General features: G+C 44.4%; 1 protein-coding gene across 3 annotated transcripts in view; it reads right to left on the bottom strand.

The window, feature by feature from the left end:
• The window catches only part of LOC106577185 (methylcytosine dioxygenase TET2), a 213556-nt gene that overhangs the window by 111875 nt on the left and 82866 nt on the right, over positions 1-18815 (bottom strand). For all 3 annotated transcript variants that reach the window (XM_014155010.3, XM_014155012.3, XM_014155013.3), the window contains one exon: positions 18586-18813. In XM_014155010.3, the coding sequence (XP_014010485.2) occupies positions 18586-18813 (228 nt within the window). The remainder of the gene's footprint in view (positions 1-18585; positions 18814-18815) is intronic.

The raw sequence follows: 18815 nt of genomic DNA, 5'->3' as shown, positions 1-18815 counted from the left end.
CCAGACCATCAGACTGTTGAAAAGCTTCTATTACCATCAGACTGTTGAACAGCTTCTATTACCAGACCATCAGACTGTTGAACAGTTTCTATTACCATCCGACTATTGAACAGCTTCTATTACCAGACCATCAGACTGTTGAACAGCTTCTATTACCATCAGACTGTTGAACAGCTTCTATTAACATCAGACTGTTGGACAGCTTCTATTACCAGACCATCAGACTGTTGAACAGCTTCTATTACCAGACCATCAGACTGTTGAACAGCTTCTATTACCATCAGGCCATTGAACAGCTTCTATTACCAGACCATCAGACTGTTGAACAGCTTCTATTACCAGACCATCAGACTGTTGAACAGCTTCAATTACCATCAGACTGTTGAACAGTTTCTATTACCATCCGACTATTGAACAGCTTCTATTACCAGACCATCAGACTGCTGAACAGCTTCTATTACCATCAGACTGTTGAACAGCTTCTATTACCATCAGACTGTTGAACAGCTTCTATTATCAGACTGTTGAACAGCTTCTATTACCATCAGGCAATTGAACAGCTTCAATTACCAGACCATCAGACTGTTGAACAGCTTCTATTACCAGACCATCAGACTGTTGAAAAGCTTCTATTACCATCAGACTGTTGAACAGCTTCTATTACCAGACCATCAGACTGTTGAACAGTTTCTATTACCATCCGACTATTGAACAGCTTCTATTACCAGACCATCACACTGTTGAACAGCTTCTATTACCATCAGACTGTTGAACAGCTTCTATTACCATCAGACTGTTGAACAGCTTCTATTACCAGACCATCAGACTGTTGAACAGCTTCTATTACCATCAGACTGTTGAACAGCTTCTATCACCAGCCCATTAGACTGTTGAACAGCTTCTATTACCAGAACATCAGACTGTTGAACAGCTTCTATTGCCATCAGACTGTTGAGTAGCTTCTATTACCAGACCATCAGACTGTTGAACAGCTTCTATTACCATCAGACTGTTGAACAGTTCTATTACCATCAGACTGTTGAACAGCGTCTATTACCAGACCATCGGACTGTTAAAAAGCTTCTAATACCAGACCATCAGACTGTTGAACAGCTTCTATTACCAGACCATCAGACTGTTGAACAGCTTCTATTACCATCAGACTGTTGAACAGCTTCTATTACCTCAGACTGTTGAACAGCTTCTATTACCATCAGGCAATTGAACAGCTTCAATTACCAGACCATCAGACTGTTGAACAGCTTCTATTACCAGACCATCAGACTGTTGAACAGCTTCTATTACCATCAGACTGTTGGAACAGCTTCTATTAGCAGGCCATCAGACTGTTGAACAGCTTCTATTACCAGACCATCAGACTGTTGAACAGCTTCTATTACCAGACCATCAGACTGTTGAAAAGCTTCTATTACCATCAGACTGTTGAACAGCTTCTATTACCAGACCATCAGACTGTTGAACAGTTTCTATTACCATCCGACTATTGAACAGCTTCTATTACCAGACCATCAGACTGTTGAACAGCTTCTATTACCATCAGACTGTTGAACAGCTTCTATTACCATCAGACTGTTGAACAGCTTCTATTACCAGACCATCAGACTGTTGAACAGCTTCTATTACCATCAGGCCATTGAACAGCTTCTATTACCAGACCATCAGACTGTTGAACAGCTTCTATTACCAGACCATCAGACTGTTGAACAGCTTCAATTACCATCAGACTGTTGAACAGTTTCTATTACCATCCGACTATTGAACAGCTTCTATTACCAGACCATCAGACTGCTGAACAGCTTCTATTACCATCAGACTGTTGAACAGCTTCTATTACCATCAGACTGTTGAACAGCTTCTATTATCAGACTGTTGAACAGCTTCTATTACCATCAGGCAATTGAACAGCTTCAATTACCAGACCATCAGACTGTTGAACAGCTTCTATTACCAGACCATCAGACTGTTGAAAAGCTTCTATTACCATCAGACTGTTGAACAGCTTCTATTACCAGACCATCAGACTGTTGAACAGTTTCTATTACCATCCGACTATTGAACAGCTTCTATTACCAGACCATCACACTGTTGAACAGCTTCTATTACCATCAGACTGTTGAACAGCTTCTATTACCATCAGACTGTTGAACAGCTTCTATTACCAGACCATCAGACTGTTGAACAGCTTCTATTACCATCAGACTGTTGAACAGCTTCTATCACCAGCCCATTAGACTGTTGAACAGCTTCTATTACCAGAACATCAGACTGTTGAACAGCTTCTATTGCCATCAGACTGTTGAGTAGCTTCTATTACCAGACCATCAGACTGTTGAACAGCTTCTATTACCATCAGACTGTTGAACAGCTTCTATTACCAGCCTCAGACTGTTGAACAGCGTCTATTACCAGACCATCGGACTGTTGAAAAGCTTCTAATCACCAGACCATCAGACTGTTGAACAGCTTCTATTACCAGACCATCAGACTGTTGAACAGCTTCTATTACCATCAGACTGTTGAACAGCTTCTATTATCAGACTGTTGAACAGCTTCTATTACCATCAGGCAATTGAACAGCTTCAATTACCAGACCATCAGACTGTTGAACAGCTTCTATTACCAGACCATCAGACTGTTGAACAGCTTCTATTACCATCAGACTGTTGGAACAGCTTCTATTAGCAGGCCATCGGACTGTTGAACAGCTTCTATTACCAGACCATCAGACTGTTGAACAGCTTCTATTACCAGACCATCAGACTGTTGAAAAGCTTCTATTACCAGACCATCAGACTGTTGAACAGCTTCTATTACCAGACCATCAGACTGTTGAACAGCTTCTATTACCATCCGACTATTGAACAGCTTCTATTACCAGACCATCAGACTGTTGAACAGCTTCTATTACCATCAGACTGTTGAACAGCTTCTATTACCATCAGACTGTTGAACAGCTTCTATTACCAGACCATCAGACTGTTGAACAGCTTCTATTACCATCAGACTGTTGAACAGCTTCTATTACCAGACCATCAGACTGTTGGACAGCTTCTATTAACAGACCATCAGACTTTTAAACAGATTATTTTACCAGGCCATCAGACTGTTGAACAGCTTCTATTAACATCAGACTGTTGGACAGCTTCTATTACCAGACCATCAGACTGTTGAACAGCTTCTATTACCATCAGACTGTTGAACAGCTTCTATCACCAGCCCATTAGACTGTTGAACAGCTTCTATTACCAGAACATCAGACTGTTGAACAGCTTCTATTGCCATCAGACTGTTGAGTAGCTTCTATTACCAGACCATCAGACTGTTGAACAGCTTCTATTAACATCAGACTGTTGAACAGTTCTATTACCATCAGACTGTTGAACAGCGTCTATTACCAGACCATCGGACTGTTAAAAAGCTTCTAATACCAGACCATCAGACTGTTGAACAGCTTCTATTACCAGACCATCAGACTGTTGAACAGCTTCTATTACCAGACCATCAGACTGTTGAACAACTTCTATTACCAGACCATCAGACTGTTGAACAGCTTCTATTACCAGACCATCAGACTGTTGAACAGCTTCTATTACCATCAGACTGTTGAACAGCTTATATTAACAGACCATCAGACTGTTGAACAGCTTCTATTACCAGACCATCACTGTTGAACAGCTTCTATTACCATCAGACTGTTGAACAGCTTCTATTACCATCAGACTGTTGAACAGCTTCTATTACCATCCGGCTGTTGAACAGCTTCTATTACCAGACCATCAGACTGTTGAACAGCTTCTATTACCATCAGACTGTTGAACAGCGTCTACTACCATCAGACTGTTGAACAGCTTCTATTATCAGACTGTTGAACAGCTTCTATTACCATCCGGCTATTGAACAGCTTCAATTACCAGACCATCAGACTGTTGAACATCTTCTATTACCAGACCATCAGACTGTTGAACAGCTTCTACTAACATCAGACTGTTGGACAGCTTCTATTACCAGACCATCACAATGTTGAACAGCTTCTATTACCATCAGGCAATTGAACAGCTTCAATTACCAGACCATCAGACTGTTGAACAGCTTCTATTACCAGACCATCAGACTGTTGAACAGCTTCTATTACCATCAGACTGTTGGACAGCTTCTATTAGCAGGCCATCAGACTGTTGAACATCTTCTATTACCAGACCATCAGACTGTTGAACAGCTTCTATTACCAGATCATTAGACTGTTGAACAGCTTCTATTACCAGACCATCAGACTGTTGAACAGCTTCTAATACCATCAGACTGTTGAACAGCTTCTATTACCATCAGACTGTTGAACAGCTTCTATTACCAGACCATCAGACTGTTGAACAGCTTCTATTACCAGACCATCAGACTGTTGAACAGCTTCTATTACCATCAGACTGTTGAACAGCTTCTATTACCAGACCATCAGACTGTTGAACAGCTTCTATTACCATCAGACTGTTGAACAGTTTCTATTACCATCCGACTATTGAACAGCTTCTATTACCAGACCATCAGACTGTTGAACAGCTTCTATTACCATCAGACTGTTGAACAGCTTCTATTAACATCAGACTGTTGGACAGCTTCTATTACCAGACCATCAGACTGTTGAACAGCTTCTATTACCAGACCATCAGACTGTTGAACAGCTTCTATTACCATCAGGCAATTGAACAGCTTCTATTACCATCAGGCCATCAGACTGTTGAACAGCTTCTATTACCAGACCATCAGACTGTTGAACAGCTTCTATTACCATACCATCAGACTGTTGAACAGCTTCTATTACCAGACCATCAGACTGCTGAACAGCTTCTATTACCATCAGACTGTTGAACAGCTTCTATTATCAGACTGTTGAACAGCTTCTATTACCATCAGGCAATTGAACAGCTTCAATTACCAGACCATCAGACTGTTGAACAGCTTCTATTACCAGACCATCAGACTGTTGAACAGCTTCTATTACCATCAGACTGTTGAACAGTTTCTATTGACCATCCGACTATTGAACAGCTTCTATTACCAGACCATCAGACTGTTGAACAGCTTCTATTACCATCAGACTGTTGAACAGCTTCTATTACCATCAGACTGTTGAACAGCTTCTATTATCAGACTGTTGAACAGCTTCTATTACCATCAGGCAATTGAACAGCTTCAATTACCAGACCATCAGACTGTTGAACAGCTTCTATTACCAGACCATCAGACTGTTGAACAGCTTCTATTACCATCAGACTGTTGGAACAGCTTCTATTAGCAGGCCATCAGACTGTTGAACAGCTTCTATTACCAGACCATCAGACTGTTGAACAGCTTCTATTACCAGACCATCAGACTGTTGAAAAGCTTCTATTACCATCAGACTGTTGAACAGCTTCTATTACCATCCGACTATTGAACAGCTTCTATTACCAGACCATCAGACTGTTGAACAGCTTCTATTACCATCAGACTGTTGAACAGCTTCTATTACCATCAGACTGTTGAACAGCTTCTATTACCAGACCATCAGACTGTTGAACAGCTTCTATTACCATCAGACTGTTGGAACAGCTTCTATTACCAGACCATCAGACTGTTGAACAGCTTCTATTACCAGACCATCAGACTGTTGAACAGCTTCTATTACCATCAGACTGTTGAACAGCTTCTATTACCATCAGACTGTTGAACAGCTTCTATTACCAGACCATCAGACTGTTGGACAGCTTCTATTAACAGACCATCAGACTTTTAAACAGATTATTTTACCAGGCCATCAGACTGTTGAACAGCTTCTATTAACATCAGACTGTTGGACAGCTTCTATTACCAGACCATCAGACTGTTGAACAGCTTCTATTACCATCAGACTGTTGAACAGCTTCTATCACCAGCCCATTAGACTGTTGAACAGCTTCTATTACCAGAACATCAGACTGTTGAACAGCTTCTATTACCAGACCATCAGACTGTTGAACAGCTTCCATTACCATCAGACTGTTGAGCAGCTTCCATTACCAGACCATCAGACTGTTGAGTAGCTTCTATTACCAGACCATCAGACTGTTGAACAGCTTCTATTACCATCAGACTGTTGAACAGTTCTATTACCATCAGACTGTTGAACAGCTTCTATTACCATCAGGACTGTTGAACAGCTTCTATTACCAGACCATCAGACTGTTGAACAGCTTCTATTACCAGACCATCAGACTGTTGAACAGCTTCTATTACCAGACCATCAGACTGTTGAACAACTTCTATTACCAGACCATCAGACTGTTGAACAGCTTCTATTACCAGACCATCAGACTGTTGAACAACTTCTATTACCAGACCATCAGACTGTTGAACAGCTTATATTAACAGACCATCAGACTGTTGAACAGCTTCTATTACCAGACCATCACTGTTGAACAGCTTCTATTACCATCAGATTGTTGAACAGCTTCTATTACCATCAGACTGTTGAACAGCTTCTATTACCATCAGGCTGTTGAACAGCTTCTATTACCAGACCATCAGACTGTTGAACAGCTTCTATTACCATCAGACTGTTGAACAGCTTCTATTACCATCAGACTGTTGAACAGCTTCTATTACCAGACCATCAGACTGTTGAACAGCTTCAATTACCATCAGACTGTTGAACAGTTTCTATTACCATCCGACTATTGAACAGCTTCTATTACCAGACCATCAGACTGTTGAACAGCTTCTATTACCATCAGACTGTTGAACAGCTTCTATTACCATCAGACTGTTGAACAGCTTCTATTACCAGACCATCAGACTGTTGAACAGCTTCTATTACCATCAGACTGTTGAACAGCTTCTATTACCAGACCATCAGACTGTTGAACAGCTTCTATTACCAGACCATCAGACTGTTGAACAGCTTCTATTACCAGACCATCAGACTGTTGAACAGCTTCTATTAACATCAGACTGTTGGACAGCTTCTATTACCAGACCATCAGACTGTTGAACAGCTTCTATTACCATCAGACTGTTGAACAGCTTCTATCACCAGCCCATTAGACTGTTGAACAGCTTCTATTACCAGACCATCAGACTGTTGAACAGCTTCTATTGCCATCAGACTGTTGAGTAGCTTCTATTACCAGACCATCAGACTGTTGAACAGCTTCTATTACCATCAGACTGTTGAACAGCTTCTATTACCATCAGACTGTTGAACAGCTTCTATTACCAGACCATCAGACTGTTGAACAGCTTCTATTACCAGACCATCAGACTGTTGAACAGCTTCTATTACCAGACCATCAGACTGTTGAACAGCTTCTATTACCAGACCATCAGACTGTTGAACAACTTCTATTACCAGACCATCAGACTGTTGAACAGCTTCTATTACCAGACCATCAGACTGTTGAACAGCTTCTATTACCATCAGACTGTTGAACAGCTTCTATTACCATCAGACTATTGAACAGCTTCTATTACCAGACCATCAGACTGTTGAACAGCTTCTATTACCATCAGACTGTTGAACAGCTTCTATTACCATCAGACTGTTGAACAGCTTCTATTATCAGACTGTTGAACAGCTTCTATTACCATCAGGCAATTGAACAGCTTCAATTACCAGACCATCAGACTGTTGAACAGCTTCTATTACCAGACCATCAGACTGTTGAACAGCTTCTATCACCAGCCCATTAGACTGTGTAACAGCTTCTATTACCAGACCATCAGACTGTTGAACAGCTTCTATTGCCATCAGACTGTTGAGTAGCTTCTATCACCAGCCCATTAGACTGTGTAACAGCTTCTATTACCAGACCATCAGACTGTTGAACAGCTTCTATTGCCATCAGACTGTTGAGTAGCTTCTATTACCAGACCATCAGACTGTTGAACAGCGTCTATTACCAGACCATCAGACTGTTGAACAGCTTCTATTACCATCAGATTGTTGAACAGCTTCTATTACCAGACCATCAGACTGTTAAAAAGCTTCTATTGCCAGACCATCAGACTGTTAAAAAGCTTCTATTACCAGATCATCAGACTATTGAACAGCTTCTATTACCAGACCATCAGACTGTTGAACAGCTTCTATTACCATCAGACTGTTGAACAGCTTCAATCACCAAGCCACCAGACTGTTGAACAGCTTCAATCACCAAGCCACCAGACTGTTGAACAGCTTCTATTACCAGACCATCAGTCTGTTTAACAGCTTCTATTACAAGACCATCAGACTGTAGAACAGCTTCTATCACCAGGCCATCAGACCGTTGAACAGCTTCTATTACCAGACAATCAGACTGTTTGTCACGATTCTCTAAAGCTGAACCCAGAAGCAGACCAGGACAAGGTGAGTAAAATGAAGGTGAGTATTTATTTACAGTCTTGATGTGAAAAGAGAATAATCCAGGAGACGGAGCGGAGGTGAGTTGATGAGAGTGAATAGGCAGATCCAATGATGACACTGAATCCACGACGGCCAGGCAAAGGAGTTGAATGTTCCGGGAGGATGACTGTAGATAGAGTAAACGGGGGTGAGTAACCGGCAAAAAGTACAGAACAACAAAACTAACTCTGGAAACATGAGGCTGATACGCTGACACACCATACTGTTCATTGCTAACGATCCGGCAGGGAATGGATGTCAGGTCAGGGCTTATGAAGAGAAGAGGTGATGATCAGGACCAGGTGTGCAGATGGCTGATGAGATGCAGGTGCGGGTAATCAAGAGTTCTCCCGCCTAGCTTCATCGCCTGGCAACCAGACAGGGTGCGTTCAGGAACCTCAGGAAACAGTCTCCAAAACAAAAAACAGTCAGCTCAGGCAGAAAACAGACTCAGGAAGCGGGATTCCTAACAGTACCCCCCCCCTCCGACGAACGCTACCGGGCGGACAACCCGGAGCGCCAGGATGGAGGCGGTAGAAGTCACAAAGGAGGGCATCATCAAGAATCTGACGCCGAGGAATCCAACTCCTCTCCTCAGGACCCTACCCTCCCAGTCCACGAGATACTGGAAACCCCGACCCCGCCGTCTGGAATCCATGATGCGGCGCACTGTGTAGACTGGACCACCTCCGATCATCCGAGGAGGAGGAGGAGGCAGAGGGGGTAGCAGAGGACTGAGGTGCACAGGCTTGAGGCAGGAGACATGAAAGGTGGGGTGGACTCTGAGCGTTCTAGGCAACTTGAGTCGAACCACAACAGGATTGATCACTCTCTCCACCACAAACGGAACAATGAACTTCGGTGACAGTTTCTTTGACTCAGTCCGCAGAGGAAGATCCCGTGTAGCCAACCATACCTTATTTCCGATGGCATAAGCGGGAGCTGGAATCCGGCGACGATTCGCCTGGAGCTGATAACGGTCAGAAATTCTAAGGAGAGCCTTTCTGGCCCGATGCCAGGTCCGGTGGCAACGACGAATGTGGGCCTGGACCGAGGGTACCGAGAGATCCTTCTCCTGAGAAGGAAACAAGGGGGGTTGGTAACTGTACAGGCACTGGAAGGGAGACATCCCAGTAGCAGATGTAGGGTGAGTATTGTGGGCATACTCGACCCATGGCAACTGAGAGGCCCAAGAGGCGGGGTTGGAGGAGACAAGGCAGCGCAGCGTGGATTCCATCTTCTGGTTGGCTCTCTCCGCCTGACCATTAGATTGGGGGTGAAATCCAGATGTGAGACTGACAGTTGCTCCAATGGCCAAACAGAAAGATTTCCAGACAGCAGAGGTAAACTGAGGACCACGGTCAGAAACTATGTCACTGGGCAACCCGTGGACCCTGAAAACCTCCCTAACCAGGATCTCGGACGTCTCAGAGGCTTGGAGATGGGTACAAAGTGGGCGAACTTGCTGAATCTGTCCACAATAGTCAGAATGACCGTGTTCCCATCAGAAGAGGGCAACCCAGTGACAAAGTCCAGGGCCAGATGCGACCATGGTCGCCGGGGAATAGGTAGGGGGTGAAGAAGTCCAGAGCTGGCCCGATTGGCACTTTTATTCTGTGCACATACTGGGCATGCAGCAACAAACCTCCGGGTATCTTCTCCCATGGCAGGCCACCAAAATCGTCTGCGTAGTAACGCCATCGTTCGAGCCACCCCCGGGTGACAAGCCATCTTGCTGGCGTGGGACCATTGGAGGACAGCAGACCGGACCGACTCAGGCACAAACAACTGACCGGGTGGACCGTTACCGGGACCAGGCTGCGTCCAAAGGGCCGCCAGAACCTCCTCCTCAATCCTCCATGTGACTGCTCCCACGACGAAGTTCTGGGGAAGAATCGTCTCGGTCTTGGCCCCACTCTCCTCTGTCTTGGAAAACATCCGGGACAAGGCGTCCGCCTTGCCGTTCTTAGACCCAGGTCGGGAACGTCAGGGGAAAATTAAAGCGTCCAAAAAACAAAGCCCACCTCGCCTGACGCGAGTTGAGACGTCTAGCCGATTGCACGTAAGCAAGATTCTTGTGGTCAGTCCAGACAATAAACGGTTGCTCCGCTCCCTCCAACCAGTGGCGCCACTCCTCCAAGGCCAGTTTCACCGCGAGAAGCTCCCGGTTACCCACATCGTAATTCCTCTCCGCAGCCGAAAAACGACGAGAGTAGAAAGCGCAGGGATGGAGTTTACCGTCAGTGGAGCTTCGCTGAGACAGGATGGCGCCAACCCCCACATCAGACGCGTCCACTTCCACGACAAACTGCCGGGCAGCGTCAGGTTGAGAGAGAATCGGGGCATTGGTGAATCGACTCTTCAATTCCAGAAATGCTCGGTCTGCCTCAGGATTCCAACTGAAGGTCCTGGTGCTAGAAGTCAGAGCAGTTAATGGAGTGGCCACACGGCTGTAGTCATGGATAAATCTACGATAGAAATTCGCAAACCCCAGAAACCTCTGGAGCTGCAATCTCGTATCATGCTGGGCCCAATCCAGAACTGCCCTAACCTTCTCTTGGTCCATCTTAATCTCTCCCCGGGAGATGATGTACCCGAGGAAGGATGTAGTTTGGGCGTGAAAGTCACACTTTTCGGCCTTCACAAACAGGCGGTTCTCCAACAACCGCTGCAGAACCTGCTTGACGTGGCTGGAAGGCTCCTTAGAGAAGATCAAAATGTCATCCAGGTAAACGAACACAAACAGACCGATCATATCTCTCAAGACGTCATTAACCATGCTCTGGAACACTGCTGGAGCATTGGTCAATCCAAACGGCATCACCAGATACTCGAAATGACCCATCGGTATATTGAAGCCAGTCAACCACTCGTCCCCCTCTCTGATCCGGACCAGATGATACGCATTGCGTAGATCTAGCCTAGTGAACACCGTAGCGCCCTTTAAGGAATCGAAAGCTGAGCTCATCAATGGCAGGGGGTACTTGTTCTTGACCGTAATATCATTCAACCCCCGATAATCAATACAAGGTCGAAGAGAGCCATCCTTCTTACTCACAAAAAAGAATCCTGCCCCCAGGGGTGATGACGAGGGACGAATGAGACCAGCAGCTAGAGACTCCTTTATGTAGGTCTCCAAAGCTGCCCGTTCAGGTCGAGAGATGCTGTATAACCGTCCCTTGGGATAGGCAGCTCCAGGGAACAGGTTAATGGCACAATCATAAGGTCGGTGGGGAGGAAGTGACAGAGCCTTCTGCTTACTGAACACTTCACCCAATTCGTGATATGTTTCAGGAACCAGGGACAAATCTGGGGGGTTAGAATAACTGACCTGACTGGGAACAGAATGAGAACAGGCCGTCTTCAGGCAGTTAGCATGACATACAGTGCTCCAACTAGTTACCTTGCCAGTCACCAAATCGAATGTGGGATTGTGTTCTCTCAGCCAGGGGTATCCAAGAACCAGAGGAACATGGGGAGAAAGCAGAATGAAGAAGGAGATAACCTCTGAATGATTCCCTGACAACAACATCTTAACTGGTTCAGTCCTCATAGTGATACGTGCCAGGCTACTGCCGTCCAGAGTGGTTGCTTCAATGGCTTCCGGTAACTTCTCCTTGGAAAGCCCCAGCTGTTCCACCAAGTCGGCATCTATAAAGCTGCCATCTGCACCTGAGTCGATAAATGCGTTAATTGCTAAACTCTGAGTCTTGTTCATGAGTGTAGCAGGAAAAAGGGGTCTAACAGAACTATTGAGAGGTTGAAACTGACTCGCTAAAAGACCTCCCAAACTTAGCGAGCCGAGCAGTTTAACGGGCGCCGGGAACAAGTGGAGCTGTAATGTCCCGAGCTACCACAGTAGAGGCAGCTGTTGGTCTCACGTCTAAGTTGGCGCTCCTCCTTGGTTAACCCGTGCCGCCCCACTTGCATGGGTTCAGGATCTGGAAGCAGGACGCCTCCACTCATCCCGTGAGGTGAATAATGAGCGACTCGTTCCGGTCCACTTCCTGACCCGAATGGTAACCGAGTAGCTGATTGATGGGACGTGCCCCATTGCTTCTCCCTCCTTCTCTCTCGGATTATGTTATCCACCCGAATCGCTAATGCTACCAGACTGTCCAGGTCACTAGGCTCAGGATAGGAGATCAACTCATCCTTGAGTTGCTCCGACAACCCCTGGTAAAAAAACGCTTGCAGTGATTCCTCATTCCACCCACTCTCCATAGCCAATGTCCTGAATTCAATAACAAATTCTGCCACACTGCGTGCTCCTTGGCGAAGAGAGAACAAATGCTTAGCTGCGTTCTTACCTCGGACAGGATGGTCAAAAAGCTTCCTCAGCTCTGCCGTGAACTCCTGGTATGACACCATGCAGGTGTCCTGTCGTTCCCATATGGCTGAAGCCCACTCCAGAGCTCTTCCACGCAGCAGTGCAATAACAAAAGCTATCTTAGCCTTGTCTGTGGCATAAGAGTGGGGCTGGAGATCAAACACTAACCCACACTGCATAAGAAACGAACGGCATCTTCCCAAATCCCCTTCGTACTTATCTGGCGTCGGAAACTTGGGCTCACGGAAGGGAACATCTCCAGAAACGACAGGTGAGAGAGGTGAAGTAGGTGGTGGATGATCCACCGGCAAACTGAGCTGAGCATGGATACTCGTCAGACTAGCAGAAAAGTTCAGAACCGAAAGTGCGATCTCCTGTAGCGCCGTGCTGTGTTGTCCCAACATATTCTCCTGATGGGAAATGGCATGGCAAACGGAGTCCAGGTCCGCTGGGTTCATTTCTGGCCGGATCGTTCTGTCACGATTCTCTAAAGCTGAACCCAGAAGCAGACCAGGACAAGGTGAGTAAAATGAAGGTGAGTATTTATTTACAGTCTTGATGTGAAAAGAGAATAATCCAGGAGACGGAGCGGCAGCGGAGGTGAGTTGACGAGAGTGAATAGGCAGATCCAATGATGTCTCTGAATCCACCGACGGCCAGGCAAAGGAGTTGAATGTTCCGGGAGGATGACTGTAGATAGAGTAAACGGGGGTGAGTAACCGGAAAAAAGTACAGAACAACAAAACTAACTCTGGAAACATGAGGCTGATACGCTGACACAACATACTGTTCATTGCTAACGATCCGGCAGGGAATGGATGTCAGGTCAGGGCTTATGAAGAGAAGCGGTGATGATCAGGACCAGGTGTGCAGATGGCTGATGAGATGCAGGTGCGGGTAATCAAGAGTTCTCCCGCCTAGCTTCGTCGCCTGGCAACCAGACAGGGTGCGTTCAGGAACCTCAGGAAACAGACTCCAAAACAAAAAAACAGTCAGCTCAGGCAGAGAACAGGCTCAGGAAGCGGGATTCCTGACACTGTTGAACAGCTTCTATTACCATCAGACTGTTGAACAGCTTCTATTACCAGACCATCAGACTGTTTAACAGCTTCTATTACCACACCATCAGACTGTTTAAAAGCTTCTATTACCAGACCATCAGACTGTAGAACAGCTTCTATCACCAGGCCATCAGACCGTTGAACAGCTTCTATTACCAGACAATCAGACTGTTAAACAGCTTCTATTACCATCAGACTGTTGAACAGCTTCTATCACCAGGCCATCAGACCGTTGAACAGCTTCTATTACCAGACCATCAGACTGTTGAACAGCTTCTATTACCAGACCATCAGATTGTTGAACAGCTTCTATTACCATCAGGCTGTTGGAGAAGCTTCTATTACCAGGCAATCAGACTGTTAAACAGCTTCTATTACCAGCCATCAGACTGTTGGAACAGCTTCTATTACCAGACAATCAGACTGTTAAACAGCTTCTATTACCATCAGACTGGTGAACAGCTTCTATTACCAGACCATCAGACTGTTGAACAGCTTCTATTCCCATCAGACTGTTGAACAGCTTCTATTACCAGACCATCAGATTGTTGAACAGCTTCTATTACCATCAGACTGTTGGAAAGCTTTTATTACCAGGCTCAGACTGTTGAACAGCTTCTATTCCCATCAGACTGTTGGAACAGCTTCTATTACCAGACCAGTCAGACTGTTAAACAGCATCTTTTACCATCAGACTGATGAACAGCTTCTATTACCAGACCATCAGACTGTTGAACAGAAACTATTACCAGACCATCAGACTGTTGAACAGCTTCTAATACCAGTCCATCAGACTGTTGAACAGCTTCTATTACCATCAGACTGTTGAACAGCTTCTATTACCAGGCCATCAGACTGTTGAACAGCTTCTATTACCATCAGACTGTTGAACAGCTTCTATTACCAGGCCATCAGACTGTTGAACAGCTTCTATCACCAGGCCATCAGACTGTTGAACAGCTTCTATTACCATCAGACTGTTGAACAGCTTCTATTACCAGGCCATCAGACTGTTGAACAGCTTCTATTACCATCAGACTGTTGAACAGCTTCTATTACCAGACCATCAGACTGTTGAACAGCTTCTATTACCAGGCCATCAGACTGTTGAACAGCTTCTATTACCATCAGACTGTTGAACAGCTTCTATTACCATCAGAGTGTTGAACAGCTTCTATTACCAGACCATCAGACTGTTGAACAGCTTCTATTACCATCAGACTGTTGAACAGCTTCTATTGCCAGGCCATCAGACTGTTGAACAACTTCTATTACAATCAGACTGTTGAACAGCTTCTATTACCATCAGACTGTTGAACAGCTTCTATTACCAGACCATCAGACTGTTGAGCAACTTCTATTACCATCAGACTGTTGAACAGCTTCTATTACCAGACCATCAGACTGTTGAACAGCTTCTATTACCATCAGACTGTTGAACAGCTTCTATTACCATCAGACAGTTGAACAGCTTCTATTACCAGACCATCAGACTGTTGAACAGCTTCTATTACCATCAGACAGTTGAACAGCTTCTATTACCAGGCCATCAGACTGTTGAACAGCTTCTAATACCAGACCATCAGACCGTTGAACAGCTTCTATTACCAGACCATCAGACTGTTGAACAGCTTCTATTCCCATCAGACTGTTGAACAGCTTCTATTCCCATCAGACTGTTGAACAGCTTCTATTACCAGACCATCAGACTGTTGAACAGCAACTATTACCAGACCATCAGACTGTTGAACAGCTTCTATTACCAGACCATCAGACTGTTGAACAGCAACTATTACCAGACCATCAGACTGTTGAACAGCTTCTATTACCAGACCATCAGATTGTTGAACAGCTTCTATTACCAGACCATCAGACTGTTGAAAAGCTTCTATTACCATCAGACTGTTGAACAGCTTCTATTACCAGACCATCAGACTGTTGAACAGCTTCTATTACCAGACCATCAGACTGTTGAACAGCTTCTATTACCAGACCATCAGACTGTTAAACAGCTTCTATTACATCAGACTGTTAAACAGCTTCTATTAACAGACCATCAGACTGTTGAACAGCTTCTATTCCCATCAGACTGTTGAACAGCTTCTATTACCAGACCATCAGATTGTTGAACAGCTTCTATTACCATCAGACTGTTGGAAAGCTTCTATTACCAGACAATCAGACTGTTAAACAGCTTCTATTACCATCAGACTGGTGAACAGCTTCTATTACCAGACCATCAGACTGTTGAACAGCTTCTATTACCATCAGACTGTTGAACAGCTTCTATTACCAGACCATCAGATTGTTGAACAGCTTCTATTACCATCAGACTGTTGGAAAGCTTTTATTACCATCAGACTTTTGAACAGCTTCTATTCCCATCAGACTGTTGAACAGCTTCTATTACCATCAGACTGTTGAACAGCTTCTATTACCAGACCATCAGACTGTTAAACAGCTTCTTTTACCATCAGACTGTTGAACAGCTTCTATTACCAGACCATCAGACTGTTAAACAGCTTCTTTTACCATCAGACTGATGAACAGCTTCTATTCCCATCAGACAGCTTCTATTACCAGACCATCAGACTGATGAACAGCTTCTATTACCATCAGACTGTTGAACAGCTTCTATTACCAGACCATCAGACTGTTGAACAACTTCTATTACCAGGCCATCAGACTGTTGAACAGCTTCTATTACCATCAGACTGTTGAACAGCTTCTATTACCAGGCCATCAGACTGTTGAACAGCTTCTATTACCATCAGACTGTTGAACAGCTTCTATTACCAGACCATCAGACTGTTGAACAGCTTCTATTACCATCAGACTGTTGAACAGCTTCTATTACAATCAGACTGTTGAACAGCTTCTATTACCAGACCATCAGACTGTTGAACAGCTTCTATTACCATCAGAGTGTTGAACAGCTTCTATTACCAGACCATCAGACTGTTGAACAGCTTCTAATACCAGACCATCAGACTGTTGAACAGCTTCTATTGCCAGGCCATCAGACTGTTGAACAACTTCTATTACAATCAGACTGTTGAACAGCTTCTATTACCATCAGACTGTTGAACAGCTTCTATTGCCAGGCCATCAGACTGTTGAACAACTTCTATTACAATCAGACTGTTGAACAGCTTCTATTACCATCAGACTGTTGAACAGCTTCTATTACCAGACCATCAGACTGTTGAACAACTTCTATTACCATCAGACTGTTGAACAGCTTCTATTACCAGACCATCAGACTGTTGAACAGCTTCTATTACCATCAGACAGTTGAACAGCTTCTATTACCAGACCATCAGACTGTTGAACAACTTCTATTACAATCAGACTGTTGAACAGCTTCTATTACCATCAGACTGTTGAACAGCTTCTATTACCAGACCATCAGACTGTTGAACAACTTCTATTACCATCAGACTGTTGAACAGCTTCTATTACCAGACCATCAGACTGTTGAACAGCTTCTATTACCATCAGACAGTTGAACAGCTTCTATTACCAGACCATCAGACTGTTGAACAGCTTCTATTACCATCAGACTGTTGAACAGCTTCTATTACCAGGCCATCAGACAGTTGAGCAGCTTCTATTACCAGACCATCAGACTGTTGAACAGCTTCTAATACCAGACCATCAGACTGTTGAACAGCTTCTATTACCAGGCCATCAGACTGTTGAACAACTTCTATTACAATCAGACTGTTGAACAGCTTCTATTACCAGACCATCAGACTGTTGAACAGCTTCTATTACCAGACCATCAGACTGTTGAACAGCTTCTATTACCATCAGACTGTTGAACAGCTTCTATTACCAGACCATCAGACTGTTGAACAGCTTCTATTACCATCAGACTGTTGAACAGCTTCTATTACCATCAGACTGTTGAACAGCTTCTATTACCAGACCATCAGACTGTTGAACAGCTTCTATTACCAGACCATCAGACTGTTGAACAGCTTCTATTCCCATCAGACTGTTGAACAGCTTCTATTACCAGACCATCAGACTGTTGAACAGCTTCTATTACCAGACCATCAGACTGTTGAACAGCTTCTATTACCAGACCATCAGACTGTTGAACAGCTTCTATTACCAGACCATCAGACTGTTGAACAACTTCTATTACCAGACCATCAGACTGTTGAACAGCTTCTATTACCAGACCATCAGACTGTTGAACAGCCATCAATTGACAACACACACACACAAACTATCACACACAGACACATATTGACACAGACGCACTCACACACAGCCAACAATAATGTCCGATGTTATACAGACATTAAACCACTGGATACTACCGGTTTACACTGTTTATTTAAATACTGTATTCTCGACATACCTGTAGCTCATTGTAATATTTCTACTATTCATCACATTGTAGTAACACTTTATACACACCGCAGGTCACTCTAATATATCTACTGCTGTACATATCATTCTTAGTATATATTGTCTAAATGAATCTGGTGTAGATACTTGTAGATTGCATTTGGACTACTGTTACAGTGTTATTTGGGTTCTTAATCAGATCCGTTCCAATTCTTTCTTAATTTGTTTTATTATCTGTGTACTTGTTTGACATTTTCCTGAATTTAGGAGCTAGTAACAGAAGCATTTCGCTAAACATCTGCTAAACTGTGTACGGGACCAATAAACTTTGATTTGATTTGACTTGTGTCTATGTCTCTGTTTGTTTGACAGCGAATATGTGTGTGCATGTGAATCCAGCCATGTGAGGAGCATACCACAGTGCTGCCGTTGTTCATGTTCTGTGTGTCTTTGTGAGCGTGGGCGCAGAAATCCACACATGCCGTGACCCCGGAGAAAGGTCGGCCCGCCCTCCGACCCAGCCTGCAGTCCTGGCCCGCCTGCTCCAGATCCACCTGGTTTTGGAAGGCCTCCGGGGCCAGTCTCTGGTAGACAGGACCCAGGTCAGTGGCCAGGTTCTGCAGACGATGCTCCAGCTTCACCTCCT

Source organism: Salmo salar, chromosome 18 (assembly GCF_965601325.2).
Source record: "Salmo salar chromosome 18, fSalSal1, whole genome shotgun sequence".
NCBI classification, from domain to species: domain Eukaryota; kingdom Metazoa; phylum Chordata; class Actinopteri; order Salmoniformes; family Salmonidae; genus Salmo; species Salmo salar.
The sequence above is the reverse complement of the archived record's forward strand: the minus strand, read 5'-3'. Positions and strand labels throughout refer to the sequence as shown.